Source organism: Mandrillus leucophaeus, unplaced genomic scaffold (assembly GCF_000951045.1).
Source record: "Mandrillus leucophaeus isolate KB7577 unplaced genomic scaffold, Mleu.le_1.0 Scaffold21, whole genome shotgun sequence".
In the NCBI taxonomy this organism is placed as follows: domain Eukaryota; kingdom Metazoa; phylum Chordata; class Mammalia; order Primates; family Cercopithecidae; genus Mandrillus; species Mandrillus leucophaeus.
This window is the reverse complement of record NW_012102143.1, coordinates 7,138,117-7,161,322: the sequence shown is the minus strand read 5'-3', so window position 1 is coordinate 7,161,322 and position 23,206 is coordinate 7,138,117. Positions and strand designations below refer to the sequence as shown.

The window sequence follows — 23,206 nt, the reverse complement described above, 5'->3', positions numbered from 1 at the left end:
ATACATTACGTACGTTTATTGACACCAGTTGGTCATTAACATACAGCGTGCTGGAGTCATTTGGGCTGATGGCGTTTGTCCTGAGAGGTCTACTCATGAAGATGAGGTGATGGCTGCTGCAGAGCGGCTGATCATATGTAGAGGGGACGGTATACACACCCTTTGAGACAAAGTCTTGCTGTCTCGCTCAGGCTGGAGTACAGTGGCACAATTCCGGCTCCCTGCAGGCTTGACTCCTAGGCTTAAGCAGTCCTCCCACCTCAGCGTCCTGAGTAGCTGGGACCATAGGCATGTGCCACCACAGCCAGCTAATTGTTTGAATTTTTTTATAGAGGCAGTGTCTCCTTAAGTTGCTCAGGCTTGTCTCAAACTCCTGGGCTCAAGCCATCCTCCCACCTTGGCCTCCCAAAGTGCTGGGATTACTCGCATGAGCTACCATACCCAGCCTGGGATTTGCATTAAAACCAGGAAAGGGACCTCTGGAGCCCAAGAAGGCAGATCCTTTGAGTGTAAATTTAATTGGGACACTAAACCATGCCTTGCAAGTAACAGGCAGGAAGATAACAGCTCTGAGTTATAAACCAGATGAGGTTTTTTTCTCATGGCTCAGGGTGTCCTAAATTGAAAAGGAATTCCAAAAAATTTGAAAGAAAAGCAGCTTTCTAGAATAAATGTCATTTCTCATAGGCATTTTTTTTTTTCTTGAAATAGTTTATTCGATATCTTTTATTCCATATATGAGGGTTTTCTGGCAAAACTTGGAATAGGAGTAAGAGTAAGAGGTTTTTAAAATGAGATATTTAAAATTTATTTGAGTAACAATTCTGTAATATCCTCCCTGCTCTCACACAGTCACGTGCTGAATGACATCATCAAGTCATTGATGGACTGCATATATGGTGGTGCTCCCATAAGATTACAAATTTTGTAGAGATGGGGTCTCGCTATGTTGCCCAGGCTGGTCTTGAACTCCTGGCCTCAAGTGATCCTCCTGCCTTGGCCATCTCCCAAAGTGTTGGGATTAACAGGTGTGAGCTGCTGTGTTCGGCCATAATACCATGTTTACTGTACCTTTTCTATGTTAAGGTATGCTTAAATACACAAATACTACCGTTGTGTTACAACTGCCTTGGTATTTCGTGCAGTAGCGTGCTGTACAGTTTAGCCTAGAAGCAATTAGGCTCTGCCATGTATGTAGCTTAGGTGTGTAGTAAGCTACACTATCTCAGTTTGTGTAAATATGTTCTATGATGTTCACACAACAAAATCACTTAACAGCACATTTCTGCTGTTGTTAAGTGATGCATAACTGTTTTTGACTTTTTTCGATAAATGACTTGATCTGTTTTTTTTTTTTTTTTTTTTTAGACGGAGTCTTGCTCTGTCACCCAGGCTGAAGGGTAGTGGTGCAATCTCGGCTCACTGCAAGCTCCGCCTACTGTGTTCACACCATTCTCCTGCCTCAGCCTCCCGAGTAGCTGGTTCAACAGGCGCCTGCCACCATGTCTGGCTAATTTTTTTATGTTTTTAGTAGAGACAGGGTTTCACCATGTTAGCCAGGATGGTCTTGATCTCCTGACCTCGTGATCCACCCGCCTCGGCCTCCCAAAGTGCTGGGATTACAGGCGTGAGCCACCACACCTGGCCCACACACAAGTATTTTTTTAAAAAAAAAAAAGATAAAATGCTGTGAAAGTTCTTAAATGTTTGTCTCAGTTAAAGCCTTTTTTCCCCCATTCATAACAGTGTGACTGGTGTCTTACCAATGTGACTTCCTCATTAATGTTCACTCTTTGAGATGAAATTTAAAAGCTTTAATGGAAAAGTGTGGTTTTCGCTGTGAGAATTTGATTAACTCTCAATTCATTATTTCAGTACTCGGGTTTCATATTTTGCTGTTTTTGATGGACATGGAGGAATTCGAGCCTCAAAATTTGCTGCACAGAATTTGCATCAGAACTTAATCAGAAAATTTCCTAAAGGTGAGACTGAGAACGAAATCAGTTGATACTCATTTTGGTTATTGCTGTTCGGATGGCTGTATGAAGCAGTCAGATGTGTCATTTTGGCTTTAGCAGAGAATCATTGATGAATCTTAAAAGAGTGGTGCTGAGGAGTGGACTCCATGGCTTCCAGGCATAGCGGCCATGCGGGTGTGACTTCGGGTGGCACTTCTTATGATTCTGAGTGATAGGCACCTTTTGTGAATTGTCTTTGGGTTCAGTTAGTGTCTTGCCTTTATTGGAAAACTAGTAAAACCAACTTCAAATGGTACTGTGTTATATGTGAGGAAACAGAGATTGTTCTGGCTGGGCACGGTGGCTCACACAGCACTTTGGGAGGCCAAGGCCAGAAGATACCTCAAGCCCAGGAGTTTGAGACCAGCCTAGCAACATAGGGAGACTCCATCTCTACAAAAAAAAAAAAAACAAACTAACTGGACATGGTGGTATGCACCTGTGGTCCCAGCTGCTCAGGAGGCTGTGGTGGGAGGATTATCTCAGCCCCAGGAGGTTGAGGCTGCAGCGAACCACAATTGTACCATTGCACTCCAGCCTGGGTGACAGAGTGATACCCAGTCTCAGAAAAAAAAAAAAAATTTTTTAAAGAAATAGGGATTGTTCTTTTTTTTTTTTTTTTGGAGACAGAGTCTTGCTCTGTCGCCCAGGCTGGAGCGCAGTGGCTGGATCTCAGCTCACTGCAAGCTCTGCCTCCCGGGTTCACACCATTCTCCTGCCTCAGCCTCCCGAGTAGCTGGGACTACAGGCGCCCGCCACCTCGCCCGGCTAGTTTTTTGAATTTTTTTAGTAGAGACGGGGTTTCACCGTGTTAACCAGGATGGTCTCGATCTCCTGACCTCGTGATCCATCCGTCTCGGCCTCCCAAAGTGCTGGGATTACAGGCTTGAGCCACCGCGCCCGGCCGGATTGTTCTTAATCATGCTTAAAAATCAGTTGATGTGCAGAAATTACAAAAACAAAATGGCTGGCCCTGGTGACTCAGGCCTGTAATCCCAGCATTTGGGAGGCCAAGGCGGGTGGAACATGAGGTCAGGAGTTCGAGACCAGCCTGGCCAATGTGGTGAAACCCCGTTTCTACTAAGGATATAAAAATTAGGCTGGTGTGGTCGCGCACGCGTGTATTCCCAGCTACTCGGGAGGCTAAGGCAGAAGAATTGCTTGAACCTGGGAGGCAGAGGTTGCAGTGAGCTGAGGTCGCGCCACTGTATTCCAGCCTGGTGACAGAACAAGACTCCGTCTCAAAAAAACCACAAAAAACAAAACAAAATTACAGTGGGAGGAGGATAATCTTCCCTCCTTGAGAGATTGTTTTCTTTCGGCCCTTTTGTAACAGGAGATGTAATCAGTGTAGAGAAAACCGTGAAGAGATGCCTTTTGGACACTTTCAAGCATACGGATGAAGAGTTCCTTAAACAAGCTTCCAGCCAGTAAGTATAACTTGAAAAGTTTGAGTGGACTGTGCGCGGTGTTTTCCTAAATGCATTTCAGTCTTCTGATGTGGTTTGACACTATTGCTCACTGTCTGAAAAGTGCCTAGTAAGGGCTTACTCAGTAAGCCCTTATAACCATTAGCTAAATCTAAAACAGAAAAAAAGCAAGTATCAAGGAAATGGTCCATTTTGAAGTATAAGATACTTCCCATTCAGCTCTGGAAATTAGTCCCAAAGTGCTAGGCTGTTGGTGGTGACTGTGTTTCTGATGTGTTTCCCCCCAGGAAGCCTGCCTGGAAAGATGGGTCCACTGCCACGTGTGTTCTGGCTGTAGACAACATTCTTTATATTGCCAACCTCGGAGATAGTCGGGTATGTGGCTCTGGAGCCACCCACTTAGATGACAATACGTTGTATGGGGAAAAGACTTTAGCAAGTACTTGTTGAATAAGATTAAAATGATGATGTCTGGTTGAAACCTTTCTTCTCCCGGGGCTGCTGCAGAGTGTTCTGCTGCAGTTCAACTTCTGGGTAAGGGAACAGCAGCCCAGCTAGAGGCCATTTGTTCTCTGGGGAGACTTACGCCCTGTGATAGACTTGTGCTTTAAAACCCAGATCCTGTCTTTTTTGTTTCTTTTTTCCTCCCGTGGTTTGTGTGTGTGATGCTGTGGATCAGAATGTAATCAGTATGTAAGTAGCCTAGATCATCTTTTATTTCATTTCTCTGACCTTAGACAGTAATGAATGAAAAGCTTTAACCCCTGCCTCTCAAAGTTACTGTGATTTCAGAGTAACTCGAAAGCTGTAGCTAGAAAATAACAGATGAGGTGCCATTCATCCCCTGAGCCCAGTCCCTAGCTGAGGGAGAAAGCCCAGGGTGTTGTTCCCCCTGGTGACAGTCATGGGGATGCTGTAAAGCCTAGAGGTGCTGCTGTGGAAAGCTGGATGCAGACCCTGCTGCCTCTGTGTCAGGACCATACGTTCCGTTCCATTGCCACTTTTTCAACCGCCTTCCTTGCTCCTTCAGCTGTCACAGGAACCAAGTAACTCTGTCCACACTTAAGCAGCATCTTTAGACCCCTCCCCCTGATACTTTTAGGGGGATGATTCATCAAATACTAAGCGCTAGGGGTATAGCAGGGACTATAACACATGACAGCCCCTGCCTGGTGGAGTTTATATTCTGGAGACCCTGTAGTAGACTGGCCCTAGCCCACGTGTTTAGACCACATGACTTCAGAAATAGCAAGAGGAAAATTGGCAACAAATAAAAAAAATAAAGACTTAGGAGTCAGACCCAAATTTGAATCCTGGCTGTGCTCTGTGACTTTATTGCATTACTTATTCTTCGTGCCTCAGTGTCCTGTAAAACAGATAGAATGAGCCTGGCAGGGTAAGAACACCTGGAGGCACTGGTGTGGATGTCGGCCAGCATGCACGACGCTTGCCCTCCTCTTTGCCTTCCATAGGCTCATGGACATGTCTCTGGCCTTGTAGTCTCCAGGCCAAAAGGGACTTTGATACTTGTTGAATGCTTCCTTTCATGTCACAAATGTGACAGCAGCCAGAGTGAGCGCTTGGCTGTAGTTATTCAGCAGAGTTTGCACCAGAGTTGATATCAAAACCAGGGGCGACTCTCTCCCTAACTGTTGTGTCTTTGACACTTCTTTGCTGCTTGATTCTCTGAACTTAGGTTTATCAGCAGGAGGCTGAATGTGAAACTCCATTGTTAACTGTTTTCTTCAACTGCTACGTTTAGATGCTGGGCCCACTGAATTTCATGACTATTATAATCTCCATCTTCCCAGGCAATCTTGTGTCGTTATAATGAGGAGAGTCAAAAACATGCAGCCTTAAGCCTCAGCAAAGAGCATAATCCAACTCAGTATGAAGAGCGGATGAGGATACAGAAGGCTGGAGGAAACGTCAGGTAACCAGGGGACTGAGAGGAGCTCATGGGAAGGAGGGCTGTTGGCTATAGAAGGATCCCGAGACCTTGAACAAGTAGAACTTTCCCTGTTAGGCAGTCTTCAATATGACGAGGCTCTGTCTGAGATCTAACACTGGTGACGTAGGTGGATGACTGTTGTAGATTTCACATGTGTCCAAGTGGAAGGACTCTTGCCTCCCTACATTTGCAAAAGGACAAATTCATATTTACCGTTCACAGTGTTTTCTGTGCCTAGGGGGTTTCTTAAATACTGTCATTTGTCGTGGTGTCTGGCGCCTGTAATCCCAGCTACTTGGGAGGCTGAGGCAGGAGAATGGCATGAACCTGGGAGGTGGAGCTTGCAGTGAGCCAAAATCGCGCCACTGTACTCCAGCCTGAGCAACAGAGTGAGACTCCATCTCAAAAAAAACCAAAAAACACACTGTCCTGTCACTTGTCACACTGAATAAGTTACAGTTTTAGGTGAATTCTCCAGAGAGAAAATCTGAAGTAGTTAACACAGGTTAAGTAATGTCTTTGGACTTCTTGGGAACTGTCTTTGGGCTTTTTGGGAACAACCGGCACAGAGGAACCTGTCTGTCTTGCCTTTGTCTTTTGCAGTTTCGTTTCACTCTATCTTTGAAAACCATATGTCTACTTTGGTTTTATTATCTGCTTCTATCCAAGGCAGCTAAAGGAGGGCATAAGTCTTTTCTTTAGAATTCCACTTCAAGAACATTGCATTATGAATTTGACCAGGAGTATTTTCTGGTTTATTGTACAGTTTGACTATTAAAATTTTATTTTCTGCCAGAGATAAGAGAGATGTCATCTTTTAGTATAAGACTGCACTTACCTATCCTTTGAAGTGTAGTTTCTCTTCTGTTGTTCATTTGGGGAAGCCTTTTTTATTGCTCTAGGCTGAATCTAGTCAGTGGTACAGGGAGGTTTCTAGAGAGTAGTTGGAACCCTTAGCGTTTGTTCAAAAAGCTCTTGGATTAGTAAGAAGCAGTTTCATTCACGGTTGCTGCAGTTTGCATGAGCAGTGATGGGATTATAGGCCTGTTTTCAGGCCTCAAGCAGTGTTGTTTGTCCAGTTTTTGCCACCGTAACTACTGTCCTGGTAACTACTGTGGACAGTCATGCCTGAGGATGTGACTCTTAACGTGAGTGTAAGCATCACCTCTTCTCCCCTTTCTTGTAAGTTTTACATTTATTCTGCTTTTGCCTGAACTCCTTGAAAATAATTTGATACTGACAGTCCTATGGCTGAAAGTAAGGCCAGTTGTGCCTGAGGCCAGGTCTGGCTCCCCCACTCTCAGCTTTTATTATTAAATTTTTCAGACATACAGAAGAAACTTTACAGTAGTAAAACAAACATTTCCAAATCTACTAGCAGTGAACATTGTGACATGTTTAGTCTGTATAGATGTGTGTCAGGTTGAGCTGTTTAAAAGTTGCAGATATGATGACATAACACCCTAAATACTTAAGCATGCACCTCCTGAAGATAAGGACGTTCTTGCCATAATTAATGAGAGTTTTCGCACCTAAGATAATAATATTTCCTTAGGTTATATTAGGTTGTCTAATGTCCTGTCCAAATTCTTATTTCCCGAGTTATCCCCAAAGTGTCTTTGTTTCAAACGAGGGTCTAGTCAGCATTCATGTCTACTGTGGACTTGACTTGGCATTTCTTTTTTTTTTTTTTTTTGAGAGAGAGAGTGTCTTGCTCTGTTGCCTAGAGTGCAGTGGCACAATCACAGCTCACTGCAGCCTTGACCTCTGAGGCTCAAGCAATCCTCCAGCCTTGGCCTCTCAAGTAGCTGGGAGCACAGCATGTACCACTATGCCTGGCTATTTTTTTTTTATTTTTTGGTAGAGAGAGAGTCTCTCTCTCTGTTTTCTAAGCTGAGTTCAAGTGATCCTTCTGCCTTGGCCTCCCAGAGTGCAGGGATTACAGGTGTGCACCACTGCACCCTGCCAAGACTAATTTCTTACCAGGCTTTGAACCGTGTTATAGGCTAGCAGTTGTATAGTCACCACCATTCTGAACTTGCGTATTTTTTTTATGGTGTTATTTCCGTATATTTCCTATAAACTGGAAGTTAGGTGTAAGGCCTTCTTTAGATTCAGATGAGATGTTTTATGGGGGATGCTGTTTACTCAGTAGTCCTTCACTTCAGTAGGCACATAATGTGACCTGTCAGTTGCCAAATCCCAGCACTTGGCTTCAGTGGTAACAGCCAGATGCTCCTGTTACCTTGTGTCATCAGTAAGTAAACTGGGGAGGTTCACTGGTACCTTGTGAATATTCTGTTTCCTGTCAGCCTTTCACCTAATGGTCTTAGCATCCCTAAATCATTATTTCATCAGGGATGTCAAAGATGATTTTCATATTCTGTGATTCCTTTCACATGTATTAGCGGGCATCCTGTAAAGGAACTTCTTATTCATCATCAATAAAAGAACATCATAGATTCTTCTAAAAAAGCAGAATAAATGTTTCATTCTGTCCTTTACCAATTTGAAAGGAAGATAGTCACCTATAGTTGTGGAAATTAGTGTTTTTCTTTCACTCCTCTGTGTCTCTCCCTCCATCCTTCCTTTGTGAATCACTGTGTGCCAATTGACTATTCAGCGTGTTGTAGTCACAGTCATGGTGTTTTCTGCTGCTCACTTTATTTCAGATATGGCCAGTGGGAACTCCTGCCGGCTGGTTCCTGTGCCCTTTTCATATGTATTTATTAATGTTTAAGAACCGAAAACCAGGCCAGGTGCAGTCACTCAGAGATCTGTAATCCCAGCACTTTAGAGGGCTGAAGGGGGTGGATCTCTTGAGCCGAGGAGTTCAAGACCAATTTGGCAACATTGGTGAAACTGCATCTCTACAAGAAATACAAAAAAAAAAGAGAGAGAGAGAAATTAGCCAGGTGTGGTGGCACACACTTGTGGTCCTACTCAGGAGGCTGAGGTGGGAGGATTGCTTGAGCCTGGGAGGCGGAGGTTGCAGTGAGCAGAGATCACACCATTGCACTCAAGCTTGAGTAACAGAGCAAGACTCTTGTCTCAAAAAAAAAAAAAAATTATATCAGTGTAGGGAATAAATTTTTTTAAAAAACCCAAATCCATGTTCTCAGGTGCTCAGTTCAGTTGGATTGTCGTTAGTTCTATGTCCACTCAAAACATACAGAACTAGGAAACATAACACATTTTAAATTGCAAGCTTGGAGTGCTATTTCTTACTCATATTTAACATTACAGAGTTTTCTCTTCTTTGGTTTAATATTTGTAGCTCATTTCTCTTAATGCTAGAAATCTTGGTTCTTAACAACAGTATATTTATTTGTTAAAATAGTTTCATAGTATCAAAATTATCACTACTAGGGGAGCAGAGGGCTCACACCTGTAATTCCAGTGCTTTGGGAAGCTGAGGCAGGAGGATCGCTCCATACCAGGAGTTCGAGAGCAGCCTGGGCAAAGCAGTGAGACCTTATCTGTACAGAAAATAAAAATAGCACCGTGGAGCCATTTCTGGTGGTGTGCGCCTGTAGTCCCCGCCACTCGGGTGGCTGAGACAGGAGGGTCACTTGAGTCTAGGAGTTCTAGGATACAGTGAGCCATGATTGTGCCACTGCACTCCAACCTAGTTGACAGAGTGAGACCCTGCCTCAAAAAATAAAAATATCCTAACTTTAGTTTGTGTTCCTTGCTGTTCTCTTGTCCTTAGAATATATCTCACTAAAGCAGTACTGTTGGCACTGTGTGCAAAAGTGAATTAACTATTTCTTACTGTGGTTATTTTGCCACTTTGGTTAGTTAGTTTTCTGTTTATTTTTACTCAGTTCATTGTTTTCAGTTTATCCAATTTATAAAGGGCTTCTTTCCCTTTATACAATACAGGGAGAAATGAGAACCCCTGTGCATGACTGGTGGGAATGTGAAATGGTGTGCACTATGGAAAACAGTATGGCAGTTCCTCAGACATTCAACAGAGTTAGCATATGATCTGCAGTTCCACCTCTGGGTATATACCCAAAAGAATTCAAAGCAGGGACACAAACAGATATTTGCACACCCATGTTCACACTCTTATTCACCATGGGGAAGAGGGGGAAGCAACCCAGATGTTCATTGACAGATGAATAGATAAGCAACGTGTGAGATGTCTGTATAACAGAGTATTATTTAACCTCAGAAAGGAAGGAAATTCTGACCCATGCTACAAAATGGATGAACCTGAGGACTTTATGCTAAGTAAAAGAAGCCAGATGCGAAAAGACAAACACTGGCATTTCACTCATAGGTACCAGTCAAGTTCACAGAAAGTAGAATGGTGGTTCCGGGGGGATGTGGGGTTAGTGTTTAATGGGAACAATCTCAGTTTGGGAAGATAGAAAAAGTTCTGGGGATGGATGGTGGTGCTGATAACACAACAGTGTGAATATATTTAATGCTGCTGAACCTGTACACTTAAAAATGGTTAAGATGGTAAATTTCATGTATATTTTACCATAATAAAAAAAAATGAAAAACTCCCTATTGCATCCTTCAGAATCTAAATTGAGTAAAAAGACATTTATAGATGTCATGCTTTCATCCCTGTCCCCTTCATCCTATTTCTTGATTCTTTCCAGTATTTCTTAACAAAAGTATGTAAATCTTTGTGCATTCTTATTTTTTTCTGCTTTCTTACATTGAAGTAGCTATGTAGCAGTGAATTTTTCTGAGAAGATTAAGACAAGTTTTATTTTTATTTTACAAGGAAGGCAGCTGAACAGATGGGAAGTTTACATACAGCATTTAAATTTAAATGTCAGTACTGTGTGCCTAGAACTTGATCAAGTGCAGGTCTCTCACAACTAAAAGTAACTGTTGTAGCATTGTACCTTTGGTTATCTTTGTAGCACTCATTGTATGAATATGTTGGATTTAGGCATCCACCAGTCTTTGGATGGTCAGGAGATGGAGCTTCATCCTCCCAACCTTAACTTTGCAAACATCACTTGTGGATGGTCTATTGAGACCAACTGTGTCTTGCTTTTACTGACATGCAAGAGGAGCTGAAGTCCAAGCAGCTTCCAGCTGCTTTAGCAGCCAGATTAGCCTTAAACACACAAGTAGTAGGATGTCTCAGTCTCACCCAGTCTGTCTCTCTAGAGAAAGAATTAGAACAGAAAATATCAACAAAAATAGCTAAGATCTGAAGACACCGTTGAACAGCTTGTCAAACAGTAGGAAAACAGTTTTCTGGTTGGCAGAAAACAGAGAAGAGAAATAAAGCAGAACAAAGCAAAAGTTGGAAGTGCATAAGGGCAGGAGGACAGTCCTAATGAGGGCTGGTACCAACGGACAGGCAGATTGGCTTGGTAGGCTGAGACTTAAAATGCCACTACTTGGCTGGGCATGGTGGCTCATGCCTGTAATCCCAGCACTTTGGGAGGCCAAGGTGGGTGGATCACGAGGTCAGGAGTTCAAGACCAGCCGGGCCAAGATGGTGAAACCCCATCTCTACTAAAAATACAAAAATTAACCGGCGTGGTGGCAGGCTCCTGTAATCCCAGCTACTCGGGAGGCTGAGGCAGGAGGATCACTTGAACCCAGGCAGCAGAGGTTGCAATGAACCGAGATTGTGCCACTGCACTCCAGCCTGGGCGATAGAGTGAGACTCCGTCTCAAAAAAAAAAGCCACTACTTGTTAAGTGTTGTAATTACGGGGCTGGGGGGAAACTGAGGGAAGGGGAAAGAGAATGAACTTTGGGCAGTTTGTTTGAACTTTGAAAACTGGGCAATGGGGGAGAACCTGCTGTGAAATAGCTTTCTATTGTGTCTATAGTAGTGCAGACTTTCTAAGAAATGGACATGGATAGAGTATGTATTGGTGGCATGTGCCTGTAGTCCCAGCCACTTGGAGGCTGAGGCAGGAGGATCATTTGAGTCCAGGAGCTTGAAGCTATAATGCGCCACCATGTCTGTGAATAGCCACTGCACTCCAGTCTGGGCAACATCGCAGGACCCTTTCTTTTCAAAACAAAGAAGAAGTCTGGTGAAATGGATAAAGCAGACTGGAAAGTACGAAGCCTGTGTCTCTGGGGCTGAGTCTCGACCAGCCTCATCAGTGGTGATCCTTTTGAACTTGTACCAACAGTTTCCAAAGTAGATGTGGCATGGATTTACCCTTGTGTGATGCTCGATCTCAGAGTTGGGACTCTGTGATTGGCCTTTGTTGAACTGACAGGTATTTGAATGTGCACATCTATGTAGGACGTTGCATTGGGTGTAGGCATAGTGCCAGGGCAGCTTGCTGCATCATTACCAAACGCTTTTCCTGGGATCCATCATCCTGTCCGTGTGCTTTCTGCTGTTACTCTAGCAGTTCAGTGAATGTAAGATTACTACTCTGTATGCAGAACTTTGAAAACAAGAATGAGGCCACATTATACTTGTAATCTCAGCACTTTGGGAGGCTGAGGTGGGAGGATTGCTTGAGGCCAGTTGTTTAAGGACCAGCCTGGGCAACACCCCATCTGTACAAAAAGAAATTTTTTTTAATTACCCGGACTTGGTGGCACCTTTAGTTCTAGCTACTCAGGAGGCTGAGGTGGGAGGATCACTTGAGCCCAGTGAGCGATTGCACCACTGCCCTCCAGCCTGGGCAACAGAGGGAGACACTGTCTCTATTAAAAAAAAAAATAGAGAATGAGAGATGGCAGTTCCGGTGCTGCTCATATTTTCCTTCTTTAGACTTAGGAGTTGTTTCACATTTTCTATACTGTGTTGTGCAGTACCAGAAGTTGCTGGTGGCTACTTTGGCTTCTGGGACCTGCCGTGGCAGAGGTGGTTATTGTAATCCTAATCTTGTTGAAACAGGATGGGTTTATGACTGGAATGCGGGGAATCCACACCAGACACCCAGTCACCTGGTTATGGGAGAGGTGCTTTGTTGGGTTTTCATAGCACTTCACTGTGAGCTGCTTCCTGAACTGGCACTCTTAAGGCCAAGTGCCCCCACCCATCTTCATCCGCAGCTCTTCTCCTGTGCACTCTGTTTCCTCTTGCTGTTTGTTTTAACAGTTTGTATCCTAGAAGATCACTAGGGTTTTTGCAGATACCGGCAGAAGTCTTTGAAGAAGAAAAAACGTGAGAGGGTAACTGGGGCCCAGAGAAGGGCCAGGCTGAATTCTGCCTTTAGGACAGCAGCCCAGGAAGCATTTCCTACCATGTGCATCCATCTGCACCGCATCTTCTGAACTTGCTTGGTCCATGGAGCCCCATGGTGATCCTAAACACTCACGCACAGCCGTGGCATTTGTGGAGTGCCCTCTCGCACTTTTGAGTATGGTTGTCTTCTCTCCCTTTACAAACAAGGGCCTGAAGGGTAGAGAGCTTGCAGCTGCTTAAGGTGACAGTGCTACAGCCCAGACCAGAATTGTTCTTTGGGTCAATAGGCTCCCCCAAATGGTTTTTCCTTGGCAATAGGACTGTCCCTTAGATGTCTCTTCCCATTTGTAGATCACTGCCCCATCTCCTCCATATCCCCTTACCTAAAAATAGAGTGGGTGAAACTATGGTGCTATGCAGGACACTCTCATTTATATTAACGTTAAACCATCCCTGTGGAGCAAACAAAAGACATGTGCTCCACAGTCCAGGAATAGCCACTCTCAGGGATTTTCCAAATCTAATTAGATTGAAATGCAAAATATCCCTCTGTTCTAGCTGTTGTTAACCCTCGCTGCATGTGGGAAACGCTCAAGGAGCTTTAAGATATAAAAACACTGCCAGGCGCCCCTACCCAGTCCAGTCAAATCCAATTCTGGACTTTGGACCTAGGTGTGTGATGAGAACTGCTGAGTCCTGTTGAAGGTTAAGCTGGACAGTACTGCTTGGCAGCCACTGGAGGTGCTGTTCCCACCCATGTGCAGCTGGGCAGGGTCCCTATCCCAGGGCAGCAGTTAATGGCCTAGACACTCCTGCATATTGGAGACCAAGAAATGTCAGTACTGGTTAATAATGTGAATTCCACAGTCTGTATCTTTCACACTTTCATTCTCTGCTTTTAAGGTGAGATTCTAAGTACTATGGACCCATAATCTGTCAGGTAGAGTCTGAAATGTTTTTCCTCTCATTTTAGGGATGGGCGTGTTTTGGGTGTGCTAGAGGTGTCTCGCTCCATTGGGGACGGGCAGTACAAGCGCTGCGGTGTCACGTCTGTGCCCGACATCAGACGCTGCCAGCTGACCCCCAATGACAGGTAAAAGGGCCCTATCAGAGGCACAGGTGTGCATGCACGTGGCTTTATTTCTTTTCCTCACTTCTTCCAATTTGTATCAAGCCTTTGTTGGAGGGAAGGTGTCCATGGTGCTAGGCCCTGGGGGTGCAGAGATAAACAGAGTGTGGTTTCTGCTCTGGTGGGGTCCACAGTGATGGGGAACACACTTGGGGATGGGCAGCTGTAGTCCAGTGTGTCCTAGGCATGTGCCATGTGCTGGGGTCTTTAGCAGGAGGGGAAGGGGGATATCCCTGTCAGAGAGAGGAGAAGGGCCTTCCTGGCAGAGGGAACACACACTAAGGCATTAACATATGACAGTGTGAAAGCTTGGCCAGATAGGCGCTTGGAGGACCGAGGGAGTGGTGGGAAAGTGATAGCAGGGTACTTCAGGGGCAGATCCTGAAGGGCCCTCAGTCCCATGCTGGAGAGTTTGAATTTTAGTTGATCATTGGTGGAGAATCATAGGTTTTTGCACAGAGCCAGGATTGGTTGAGAAAGAGACTGTTCACTTGTTCATCTCCTGTTCTCTATGCCTAAACGTATGGCACCATGCCGGCCGAGGGCAAGGCCTCAACAGTTAAAGATGGTTAAAGATGCTATTTTGGAGCTAGGGAGGCCCATGAGCAGCAGTGCAGCAGCCCTGGCCTGATGGTGAGGGCGGAACTAAGGTAGTAACAGGAGGTGGACAAGGAAAGCTCCCGGAAGCAGGATTCACAGCATTGAGTTGATGAGGGCAGGCGAGAGACTAGTGGCACTGTGGCGGGGTGGTCCTCTGAGTGCTTCTCTGAGTCCTACCCCAGTGCTATGGATGAAGAGCACTTGCCTTGCTTTGGCACTCGCCTGCTTGGCCTTGTCTCGAGCCACTGCCCCATTCTCCACATCTGCCTTCAGTGTGTGTGTTATATTCTCACGTACCCCGGGGTCCTCCATTACCTTTCCAGCAGCCACCGCCTCTGGTTTTCTGAATGATGCATCTTCTGCTTTGCTTCCTAGCTCCCCTTCCTGGGTTGTAATCATCGTGGGTCTGTGTGATTGGTTATTCAGGGTCTGACTTTGAGGACACTGGAAGGGGCAGGAGCCTGCCAGGACTAGGCCCCACTGTGTTCTTAGCATGGACGACATGCTCAGCAAATAGTGGCTGAATGAAAGCCTAGTCAAAAGAGGAAAACAGGCTGGGTGGGTGGCTCACGCCTGTAATCCCAACACTTTGGGAGGCGGAGGTGGGTGGATCACCTGTGGTCAGGAGTTCAAGGCCAGCCTGGCCAACATGGCAAAACCCCATCTCTACTAAAAATAGAAAAATTAGCCAGGCGTGGTGGTGGGCGCCTGTCATCCCAGCCACTCAGGAGACTGAGGCAGGAGAATCACTTGAACCCGGGAGGCAGAGGTTACAGTGAGTCGAGATCATGCCACTGCACTCTAGTCTGGGCGACAAGAGTGAAGTCCGCCTTAACAACAACAACAACAACAACAACAGAAAGGAAAACAGACACAGATATTACAGTGAGAAAAGGAGCATGGCTTATACCGTAAAGCCGCAGGGAAGCATATTCCCCACCCCCAATACCGGGAGAACTAGAACTGTCAAATGGAATCCATTGGCGTTCAGAAAGATTCCAGGGGCAGTCTAGAGGGGCTTGATTCTGAAAGGGAGAACATGTGGTTTTCAAACACAGGAACACACACAGCTACCCCTTGTTGGGCCTTAGACTTGCATGCAGCCCCCAGGGTGTGCATTGTGTGCCCAAGGATGTTTCACTGAGGCCGGGCTCATTCTCAACTTGATGTCTGGAAGTGGTGGAAGGCCTATGGTGTTATAAACTCTTGTATATTTACCATAACACCCATGTTTTTATTCAGTGATTTTTCTTGTGTTTGTCTAAGAAAGTATAGCACCTAATGTTTGAGGTAATAATTCTGTTAATTGGTGAAGAGAAAGATAGTCTCTGTTTTGATGTATAACATCCTATCCACAAATACTTGTAAGTAGTTTAAACCTTTGTCTCAGAAGTTGAAACCTTTGTCTCAGAAATTAAGTGGGTTTAAACAGATCTTAGCCTGGCCAGGTGCAGTGGCTCATACCTGTAATCCTAGCACTTTGGGAGGCTAAGGCAGGTGGATCACCTGAGGTCAGGAGTTTGAGACCAGCCTGGCCAACATGGTGAGACCATGTCTACTAAAAATACAAAAAATTAGCCGGGCGTGGTGGCGGGCGCCTATAATCCCAGCTACTCAGGAGACTGAGGCAGGAGAATAGCTTAAACTGGGAAGGTGGAGGTTGCAGTGAGCCAAGATTGTGCCATTGCACTCCAGCCTAGGCAACAAGGGTGAAACTCCATCTCAAAAAAAAAAAAAAAAACCTTAGCCTTTGAATAGTTGGACAAATATTTATTTTATCTCCATCTCCAGGCCTTTTTTTTTTATTTTTTATTTTTTTGGTTGGACCTAAAACCCATTTATATTTCTCCCTGGTGTTGTAGGTTCATTTTGTTGGCCTGTGATGGGCTCTTCAAGGTCTTTACCCCAGAAGAAGCCGTGAACTTCATCTTGTCCTGTCTCGAGGTGAGAAATCTCACATGGGAGTGGTGAGTGGTGGTTGTCCCAGCTGTGTCTTAGTTTTCAGAGAAGTATAAGTCCTGAGACCCCATGTCCTCCCATTGTTGAACAGCTCTTTTGCCCTTTTTCCAGTGTGAACGCTGCCTACTGACTCCCTAGTCAGTTTGTCCTGCCAGCCCTGATGGAGAGCAGAGCAGCTCCTCTTCCTGGCAGTAATGTCTCAGGAAAGTGACAGGGTGCAGGGTCACCCCATTCACTCATTCCCTTTCTCATCTGGTAGGATGAGAAGATCCAGACCCGGGAAGGGAAGTCCGCAGTCGACGCCCGCTACGAAGCAGCCTGCAACAGGCTGGCCAACAAGGCAGTGCAGCGGGGCTCGGCCGACAACGTCACCGTGATGGTGGTGCGGATAGGGCACTGAGGGGTGGTGCGCGGCTAGGAGCACGCATGGTGTTGACTTAAAAGGTTCATTTTGTGTGTGTGCACATTGTGTGTTTTGTGTACTCCTGTGGGACTCCCATGGTTGTAAATAAAGGTTTCTTTTTTTTTTTTTTCCTAGTCTTTTGAGTTATTACACTGTGAGCACCTGTTGACCCTTCAGAGATTATGTTTGCTTTTGAATATGCTGTCTTTCCTTGTTAAAACCATTATAGGCATCTTGGACTGGCTCAGAGTGGCCTGCAAGCTGCTGGTTGTGTGATGTTTTATAGTTCACAGGCATTTTGCTGTGCTTTCACTCTCATGATGACCCTGGTCGGGGAAGTGGCATGTTGCAATGAAGAGACCGAGGAAATGACTGGTTAGAGACAAGGCTAGGACCAGACCGGGGCTTTTGGAACCCTCTAGCTCTTTTCAGTTTTCCCTATGGAAATAGTGTTGGAAAATGTTGCATAGCATAAGCTCAGGCTCAGCCAGGAAATAGACTGATATACAAGGTTACTTGTGCATCAGATCCTCCAGAAACAGTACAGAATTAGCGATTCTGATTCCATTGGTGAGAGCTGCAGTCTGGCGGAAGGAGTCTGTGGAGGACTAGGCTCAGTGGCTTCCATCTGGACCCCCTGGGTGTAGGTGTGCACCTTCCTGCTGGAGCAGGCAGCCTGCTGCTGAGCATGGCCCGGAAATTCTGCTTCCCACATGAGGTAGGTGTGGAGAGTTGGCCCTGTGCTGGAATGAGGTTAATCTTTGCAGTAACACCTCAACCCTTCTGTGAAAGATGTTAAAAGCATGAAAAGAGTACATGAATAATCTCAGAAGAATAAGCTTTAAAATACTTTTCAAGCACTTGTTTATAGAGAAAACATGTCATCATTATGACTAAGTAGTTTTTAGTAAAGCAGCTCTTGGATCCTTTTGTGTAAATGTTTGGCTGAGGATGATGTAAGATTCTAAAAATTTGCGTTTTTCAGAATCTGTTTTGTAATGTTCCCTGGCCCCCACCCAACTCACACACATGGTTTTATCACCCAGTTGATTCAGTGAGTGGAACTGGTATCCATGCTACAAGGACCTCAGTGGTAAATGCTTCATGTAAACCTTAGATGACTCCTGTGGGTCTGTTGTGTAAAAGCCGCAAATAAAAACTGAAGTGTTGGTGCTGTCCCTTCCCCAGGGAGTTTTAAGAGCCAAGTTCCCATTTTAGTTTGAGGACTGGGACATTGTCCAGTGTGGCATCATTGAAGAAAAGAGCCCTGGTACCCCAGAATCAGGAAATAGAACCATTTATTTGGTAAATAACTTCCTATAGCAAACCAGGTGTTTACACACTGATGTCTGTGCCTCATACATCCCTATGTCCCACCATCCCCCAGAGGCTTGACCCTAGTTTCCCAGAAAGGTTCACTCCCAGCCTTCAAGGGAGCCCCTCCCACGTGGAGGCTGGAGGCCATCTCCACTTCACCTTGCAGGTTTCTCCTTACTGTGTTTAGTGAACCTGGGCTAAAGGATTGATTTTGGATCTTAAGGTCTCCCTTTTGTTTTGTAACTGTTGTGTCACACAGTTCTTAAGTAGTTGAACCACCCCCATGAAGTCAGTTATATATATTCCACCTGGCAGTATTAGACAATAAATACTTTAATAAATTGCTGCATAACATACTGAGAAAATGAAAGAGATATGGATATGTGGCTTTTTCAAGAGTAAAAGATGAAGTTCTCTAAAATATCTGTGCCCAGTGGATACAGAGTGAAATCTAGATAAGGGTGTGGCCACATCACCCCCTTATCAAAACGCACGGGATGCAATACCCAGGCCAGCCCAGTACTTCTAGGTAGGGTGGGTATGAGTCCTACTGAGAATCGCGCCAGGCCTGCCCCAGGGCAGAGTGGTTGGTTTTTGTGTATTACTGCACTCGGGGATGGAGATGTTTGATTCGGAGTTGGGGTTTGGAAGCTGGGCTCCTGGGGATCATTCAGGGCTGGTGGTGGTCACCTCATCCGAAGGCCAGTTAGAAGGTGAAGGTGACTGGCCATTGCTCCCTTCTTTTCCAGGCCCGAGCACCCTTGCCAGACCAGCTTGGCTCCCAGGAGGTCCTGAGGCACCAGGTTCTTCATAGCCTGTTGTGTTGGGGAGGCAGTGGGTTAACTCTTCCTCAGCAGGTAGAAGGCCGTGGAGGTCACTGCTGAGGGCCTTGTCCTCTTCACTACCTACTCTCAGACAGTCCTGCACTTTAGGGAAAATGTGGGAGGCTGTGGGCTCACAGCCTAGGTCTCCTCATGAGAGCTGCCATCCCCATCCCCAGGCCCCATCACTGCCACAGGAGCACAGCAGGCTTGAGACCAGCCCTCCCGACCGGGACCGTCTCTCATCCACCACCTGTCCAATCTCAGCCGCATCGCCACCCAAGTGGGAAAGATGCTTGGGAGGCTCATCCCAGAGCCGCTGGACCAACCCAGGCCCTGGCATCCCTGGTGGAAGTCTCTTGCTTCAGCTGTTCGGATGGGTCAGCAGGCCTGGCTGTCTCCAATCTGTCAAGATGTTCTAGATCTTTCCTCTGGTGGGTGGATCCTAGCAGTGAGTCAGCACCTCAGAGGGGAGGGGAAAAGGGATCTCATCCTCCTCTGGAGAGGGTGGAAGGGGCCTTGGCTGTGAAAAGATTGGCAGAGGAGGGGAAGAGTAGAGCTCTCATTTGGAAAGGCCTTCTGAGGTGAATTTGTGAGTTAATCTTGCATACATTAGAACTGGAAGCTGGGCCCAGACTCATTGTCCCCCAAAGGCCCTTGTCCAGTGTCCCTCTGGCCCAGGCTAAGCAGTGCTCAGCTCCACTGGCAGGTGGAACACAGTTAGGGGAGGGGCAGGGAAGACCAAGGAGCCGATGGAGACCAGGGGATTGGTGGGAGACCCTGTCCCTTCTGAGCAGTAAGAACACACGGCGTACTTTCCTGTGGCAGCCCCCTCAGCCCTGCATCAGCTGACCCTCTTCCAGGTAGGGGCCCTGGCTGGTGCGCTCTGCACTCCATGAGAACATGAAGAGAGGTGAAAAAGGTGGGGCTGGGCGCAGGAAAGACGAAGAGGCCATCTGGGCAGGTGCTGAGCAGGCCAGGAAAGAGTCAGCCTGCAGCTGGGGACTAGCAGGTGTCCCCAGGCATGCCGACTGTTTCCGGGATAATGGCTCAAGATGGTGTCCTGAATCACCCCTGGCTCCGGGACCACCAGTGTGCACGTCACGTCCGTAGGCCTGCCTGCCGTGGCTCTGTGGGCTGAACTGCAGTGGCCAGTGTGGGCAGAGTTCCGGGTAGGCCTCTTCCTGCATGTGGCCACTGCTACTCCGACACTGTCCACACATTGTCTAGACCTGTGCTCCATTTGCCCCCGAGAGGAAGGGACTGTGGTGGCTGCTCACACGCCCAGGAGGACAGCGCTGAAGTGGGAGCCACTGCGCACTGTGAGGGAGGAGCCGCTGGCGTTGTCCAAGAACACGGAGGCCCACTGCCCCATCTGCAAGGAGGGTGCCTTTGAGGCACTGGGCCACCACAACAGCCTGCAGAGGCGACCCAGGGGCCAGCCAGCCACACTCCCTCCTGCCCACTCAGCCCCGCACATGGGAAGGGCTCAGGCCCAGAGAGGGGTGGCTGCCAAGGTCACAGAGCAAGGGCCCGCGCGGGTTGGGCCCTGTGCCCCACCCAGCACCTCTCCTGCTTTCCCCGCAGTGCCCTATGGTTCGCGCGTGTGGGAGCAAGCCCCTGCTCAGGGCCAGAGTGGGATTCAAGAGTCCAATAGGTTTCTCAGCTGCAGGGCTTCTCAGAGCCTGTAAGGGCTCCAAGTCAGGTGGGAGAGTGGCCCTTCCCCACAGGCCTGGCCCTGCAATCATTTGGCAGGGCCTTCCATGAAACCAGCACTCTAGCCTGGCTGCTCCAAACGTGGTCATGTACCAGCAGCATCACATTCTCTGGGAACTCCCAGAAATGCATAATCCGGGATCCACCCAGAGCTGCATTTTAAGATCCAGGTGCGGCAGAGACTGAGTTCACCAAGCACGCTGTGTGGCACCCAGACAGGAACTCTAAATGCCCCTCAGCAAGCACAGACTCTGGAGCCAGATGGCCTGGCCTCCATTTCTGGCTCTGCTGTGTGAACTCGGGCTAACTCGGGGAGTAGCACTCCCTCCTCCAAAGCTCTGGGAGAATTCAATAGCAGCTGTTACTCCACACACCTGCACTCAATTGTTTTCTGTTAGTAAATTCCACCTTTCTGTCCATTTCTCTACCACTTGCCAAAATTCCCAGTGCCAGAAAGAGATGGTCACTTAGGGTTTTAGGTAGGAAAATAACATCTCTGGCTTCTCACAGTCACAGGAGACTCAGGGCGTCAGCGTGGGCAGTCAGCCTGGCCTCCATTCCCTCCCTCCACCGGTCCCTTCAGCAGACCTGTGGCGGCCGGGAGTACCCGGCCTCAGAATGAGGTGCTCAGGAAGTCTGAATGTTGGGACTGCAGAGCAGAGCAGCTGCTCAAGTGGGCAGGCGCCCTGGGGGAAAGGCTGTTTGGAGGAAGGAGATCAGAACTTGAAGCCTGGCTGTGTCCAGACCAAGGTGAGCACTTGGCATGTCCTGGACCCTCTCCCAGGCCTGGAGTCTGAGGGTGCTACACCCGGTGATCCTGAACATGTAACAGCACCCTTCTGCACCCAGCCACCCGTGGCCATGCCCAGGCGGTGCCCCTCCATGCCCAAGCCTGCCCCACTCACCTGCAGGTACAGGATGCCATTCACGGAGATGGTGAAGAGCTCACTGCTGTTCTCCAGGCCCATGATGGCCTCCAGGGAGCTGTAGCCAAAACAGAAGGAGGGTCAGCCTTCCCCATGAGACCCCACCAACTTCACCCACAACACACAATCCTGCCAGCAGCCAACACATGCCCAGCAAAGTGCCTGGCCCTGGCCAGGTCTTCCAGTGGAGGTGGTGTCTGAACCGAGTCCCCAAAAGGAGGCAGGATACAGGGCCAGAGGCATGCTTGCTGTATTGGGAAAGGCAAGGCCAGGGACCAGCAAGGGGCAGCAAAGCCCTGGCTCCGATGGGAAACAGGACACTGGCTGATACAGCCGGAAGTGGGGGTGTGGTGGAAGGTGATGCTAAAAGTTGGTTCAGGCCAACACACTCTGGGGGTTCAAAGGCAGACTAAGAAGTTCTGGACTTGATCCCTTCATTCACGTCTGCTCCAGGTATCGGCAGGGCATCTCCGCTGTACCTGGGCTGCCTTCTGGGTGTGGGGAGACAGGGAGCTCAGTCACGGCACTCAGGAGCCAGACGGTGCAGGAGCAAGGGATGCGATGATGGGGAAGACAGTTGCCGGGTGAGGGGTGGGAGGGCGACTGAGGAGGGGCCCTCCAGAAAGCTGTCTGGAGAGGCCTCTTGGAGTAACACTGGTGCTTCGGGCCCCAAGATGAAAGTCCCCGGGGTGGGGAGGGGGCGGGAAGCTGGGAGGAGGCGGGAAGCTGGGAGGAGCCGGGCCTCCTAGGACCTGGGGAGGAGGTGAAGGTCTGGGCAGGGAGTGGCCTAGATTCCGGCAGCAGCGCCCCCTGGAGTTTCGGCGGCTTGAGTCCTCAGGGGCGGGGGGACGAAGGGCGGAGGGGCCTCCCCGCTTGGCCATCCAGGGACCTGAGGACTCCCCTTCCCGACAGTCCCGCCGCTATGACTGGTGAGGGCCCCGGGCCCTCAGCCTCTCTTGTACAGGCTGAGAGGCTGAGAAATCATCCCCCGAATAACTATTTCCTCTCTGATTCCCATCCCCAATTTAATATTAAATTAACAGGCAAGCCGGCCCCCACCTCTCTCTCCCTGGGGGTCTCAGGGAGAACCTTTCACGGCACCCTTTCCTATTTTTTCCTTCTTTAATCCCCTTACCCTGATGACTTCGCCTCTGCATCTACTAACTTGATTTTTCATTCTGCTGCTCCATCTTCAAACCCCTTCACCTTTCCCATTCTACTCCTGCCATGCATTGAAGGGTCTTTTGGGGCGAGCTCTGGGTTTAGGGGCCTCCTCCATCCCTCAGCTGCCCTGGATCTTTGCCCACCTCTTCCTCAGAGCCCCCACTGAGGGGCCGTGGCCCTGTCTAGGGCTGTGGAAGGAGCAGACTGGTTCCCAACTCTTTCTCCCTACTCCTGCCCACACACATCACCAGAATCTTCCCTAAACCCTTCTCTGCCTTTACTTTTTGATTTGTGCAACTTGTAACTAGGTGTTTATGGAATAAAGGAGAATGGAAAAAAGAAAAAAAAAAAGAAAGAAAGAAAGGTCATTTTTAACAGCCCCTGGTTGCTGTGAAGGGAAGGCCTGATCGGGGCAGGAGCAGACCAGGAGACCTGGAAGGAGGTGTGGGGTCACCCAGGCCACGGCGGGGTGGGAACGGGTGGAAGCCCCGCCCAGTGCCTTGTTTAACCACCCACAGCTTGTGGGGGCCAAGCGAATGCGGGTGTGGGGTCCGGGCCGGGATGCACTCACGTGTTGCGCTGGCACCGGGACTGGATGCAGATGAGCAGGCGCAGGTGGTCTCGGGGGC

The 23,206-nt window shown here is 47.9% G+C and overlaps 2 protein-coding genes across 2 annotated transcripts in view; one reads left to right on the top strand and one right to left on the bottom strand.

Annotated features, from left to right (window-relative positions):
- Window positions 1–16,765, top strand: part of ILKAP (integrin-linked kinase-associated serine/threonine phosphatase) — a 38,268-nt gene extending 21,503 nt beyond the window's left edge. The window contains exons 6-12 of the mRNA XM_011980336.1: window positions 1,876–1,982; window positions 3,355–3,448; window positions 3,736–3,823; window positions 5,260–5,381; window positions 13,516–13,635; window positions 16,134–16,215; window positions 16,490–16,765. Of these exons, the coding sequence (XP_011835726.1) occupies window positions 1,876–1,982; window positions 3,355–3,448; window positions 3,736–3,823; window positions 5,260–5,381; window positions 13,516–13,635; window positions 16,134–16,215; window positions 16,490–16,630 (754 nt within the window). The 3' untranslated portion in view covers window positions 16,631–16,765. The remainder of the gene's footprint in view (window positions 1–1,875; window positions 1,983–3,354; window positions 3,449–3,735; window positions 3,824–5,259; window positions 5,382–13,515; window positions 13,636–16,133; window positions 16,216–16,489) is intronic.
- Window positions 16,766–18,252: 1,487 nt separating this feature from the next.
- Window positions 18,253–23,206, bottom strand: part of FAM132B (family with sequence similarity 132, member B) — an 8,397-nt gene continuing 3,443 nt past the window's right edge. Inside the window, exons 6-8 of the mRNA XM_011980335.1 lie at window positions 23,149–23,206; window positions 21,393–21,471; window positions 18,253–20,146 (exon numbers count right to left, since the gene is read on the bottom strand). Of these exons, the coding sequence (XP_011835725.1) occupies window positions 20,048–20,146; window positions 21,393–21,471; window positions 23,149–23,206 (236 nt within the window). The 3' untranslated portion in view covers window positions 18,253–20,047. The remainder of the gene's footprint in view (window positions 20,147–21,392; window positions 21,472–23,148) is intronic.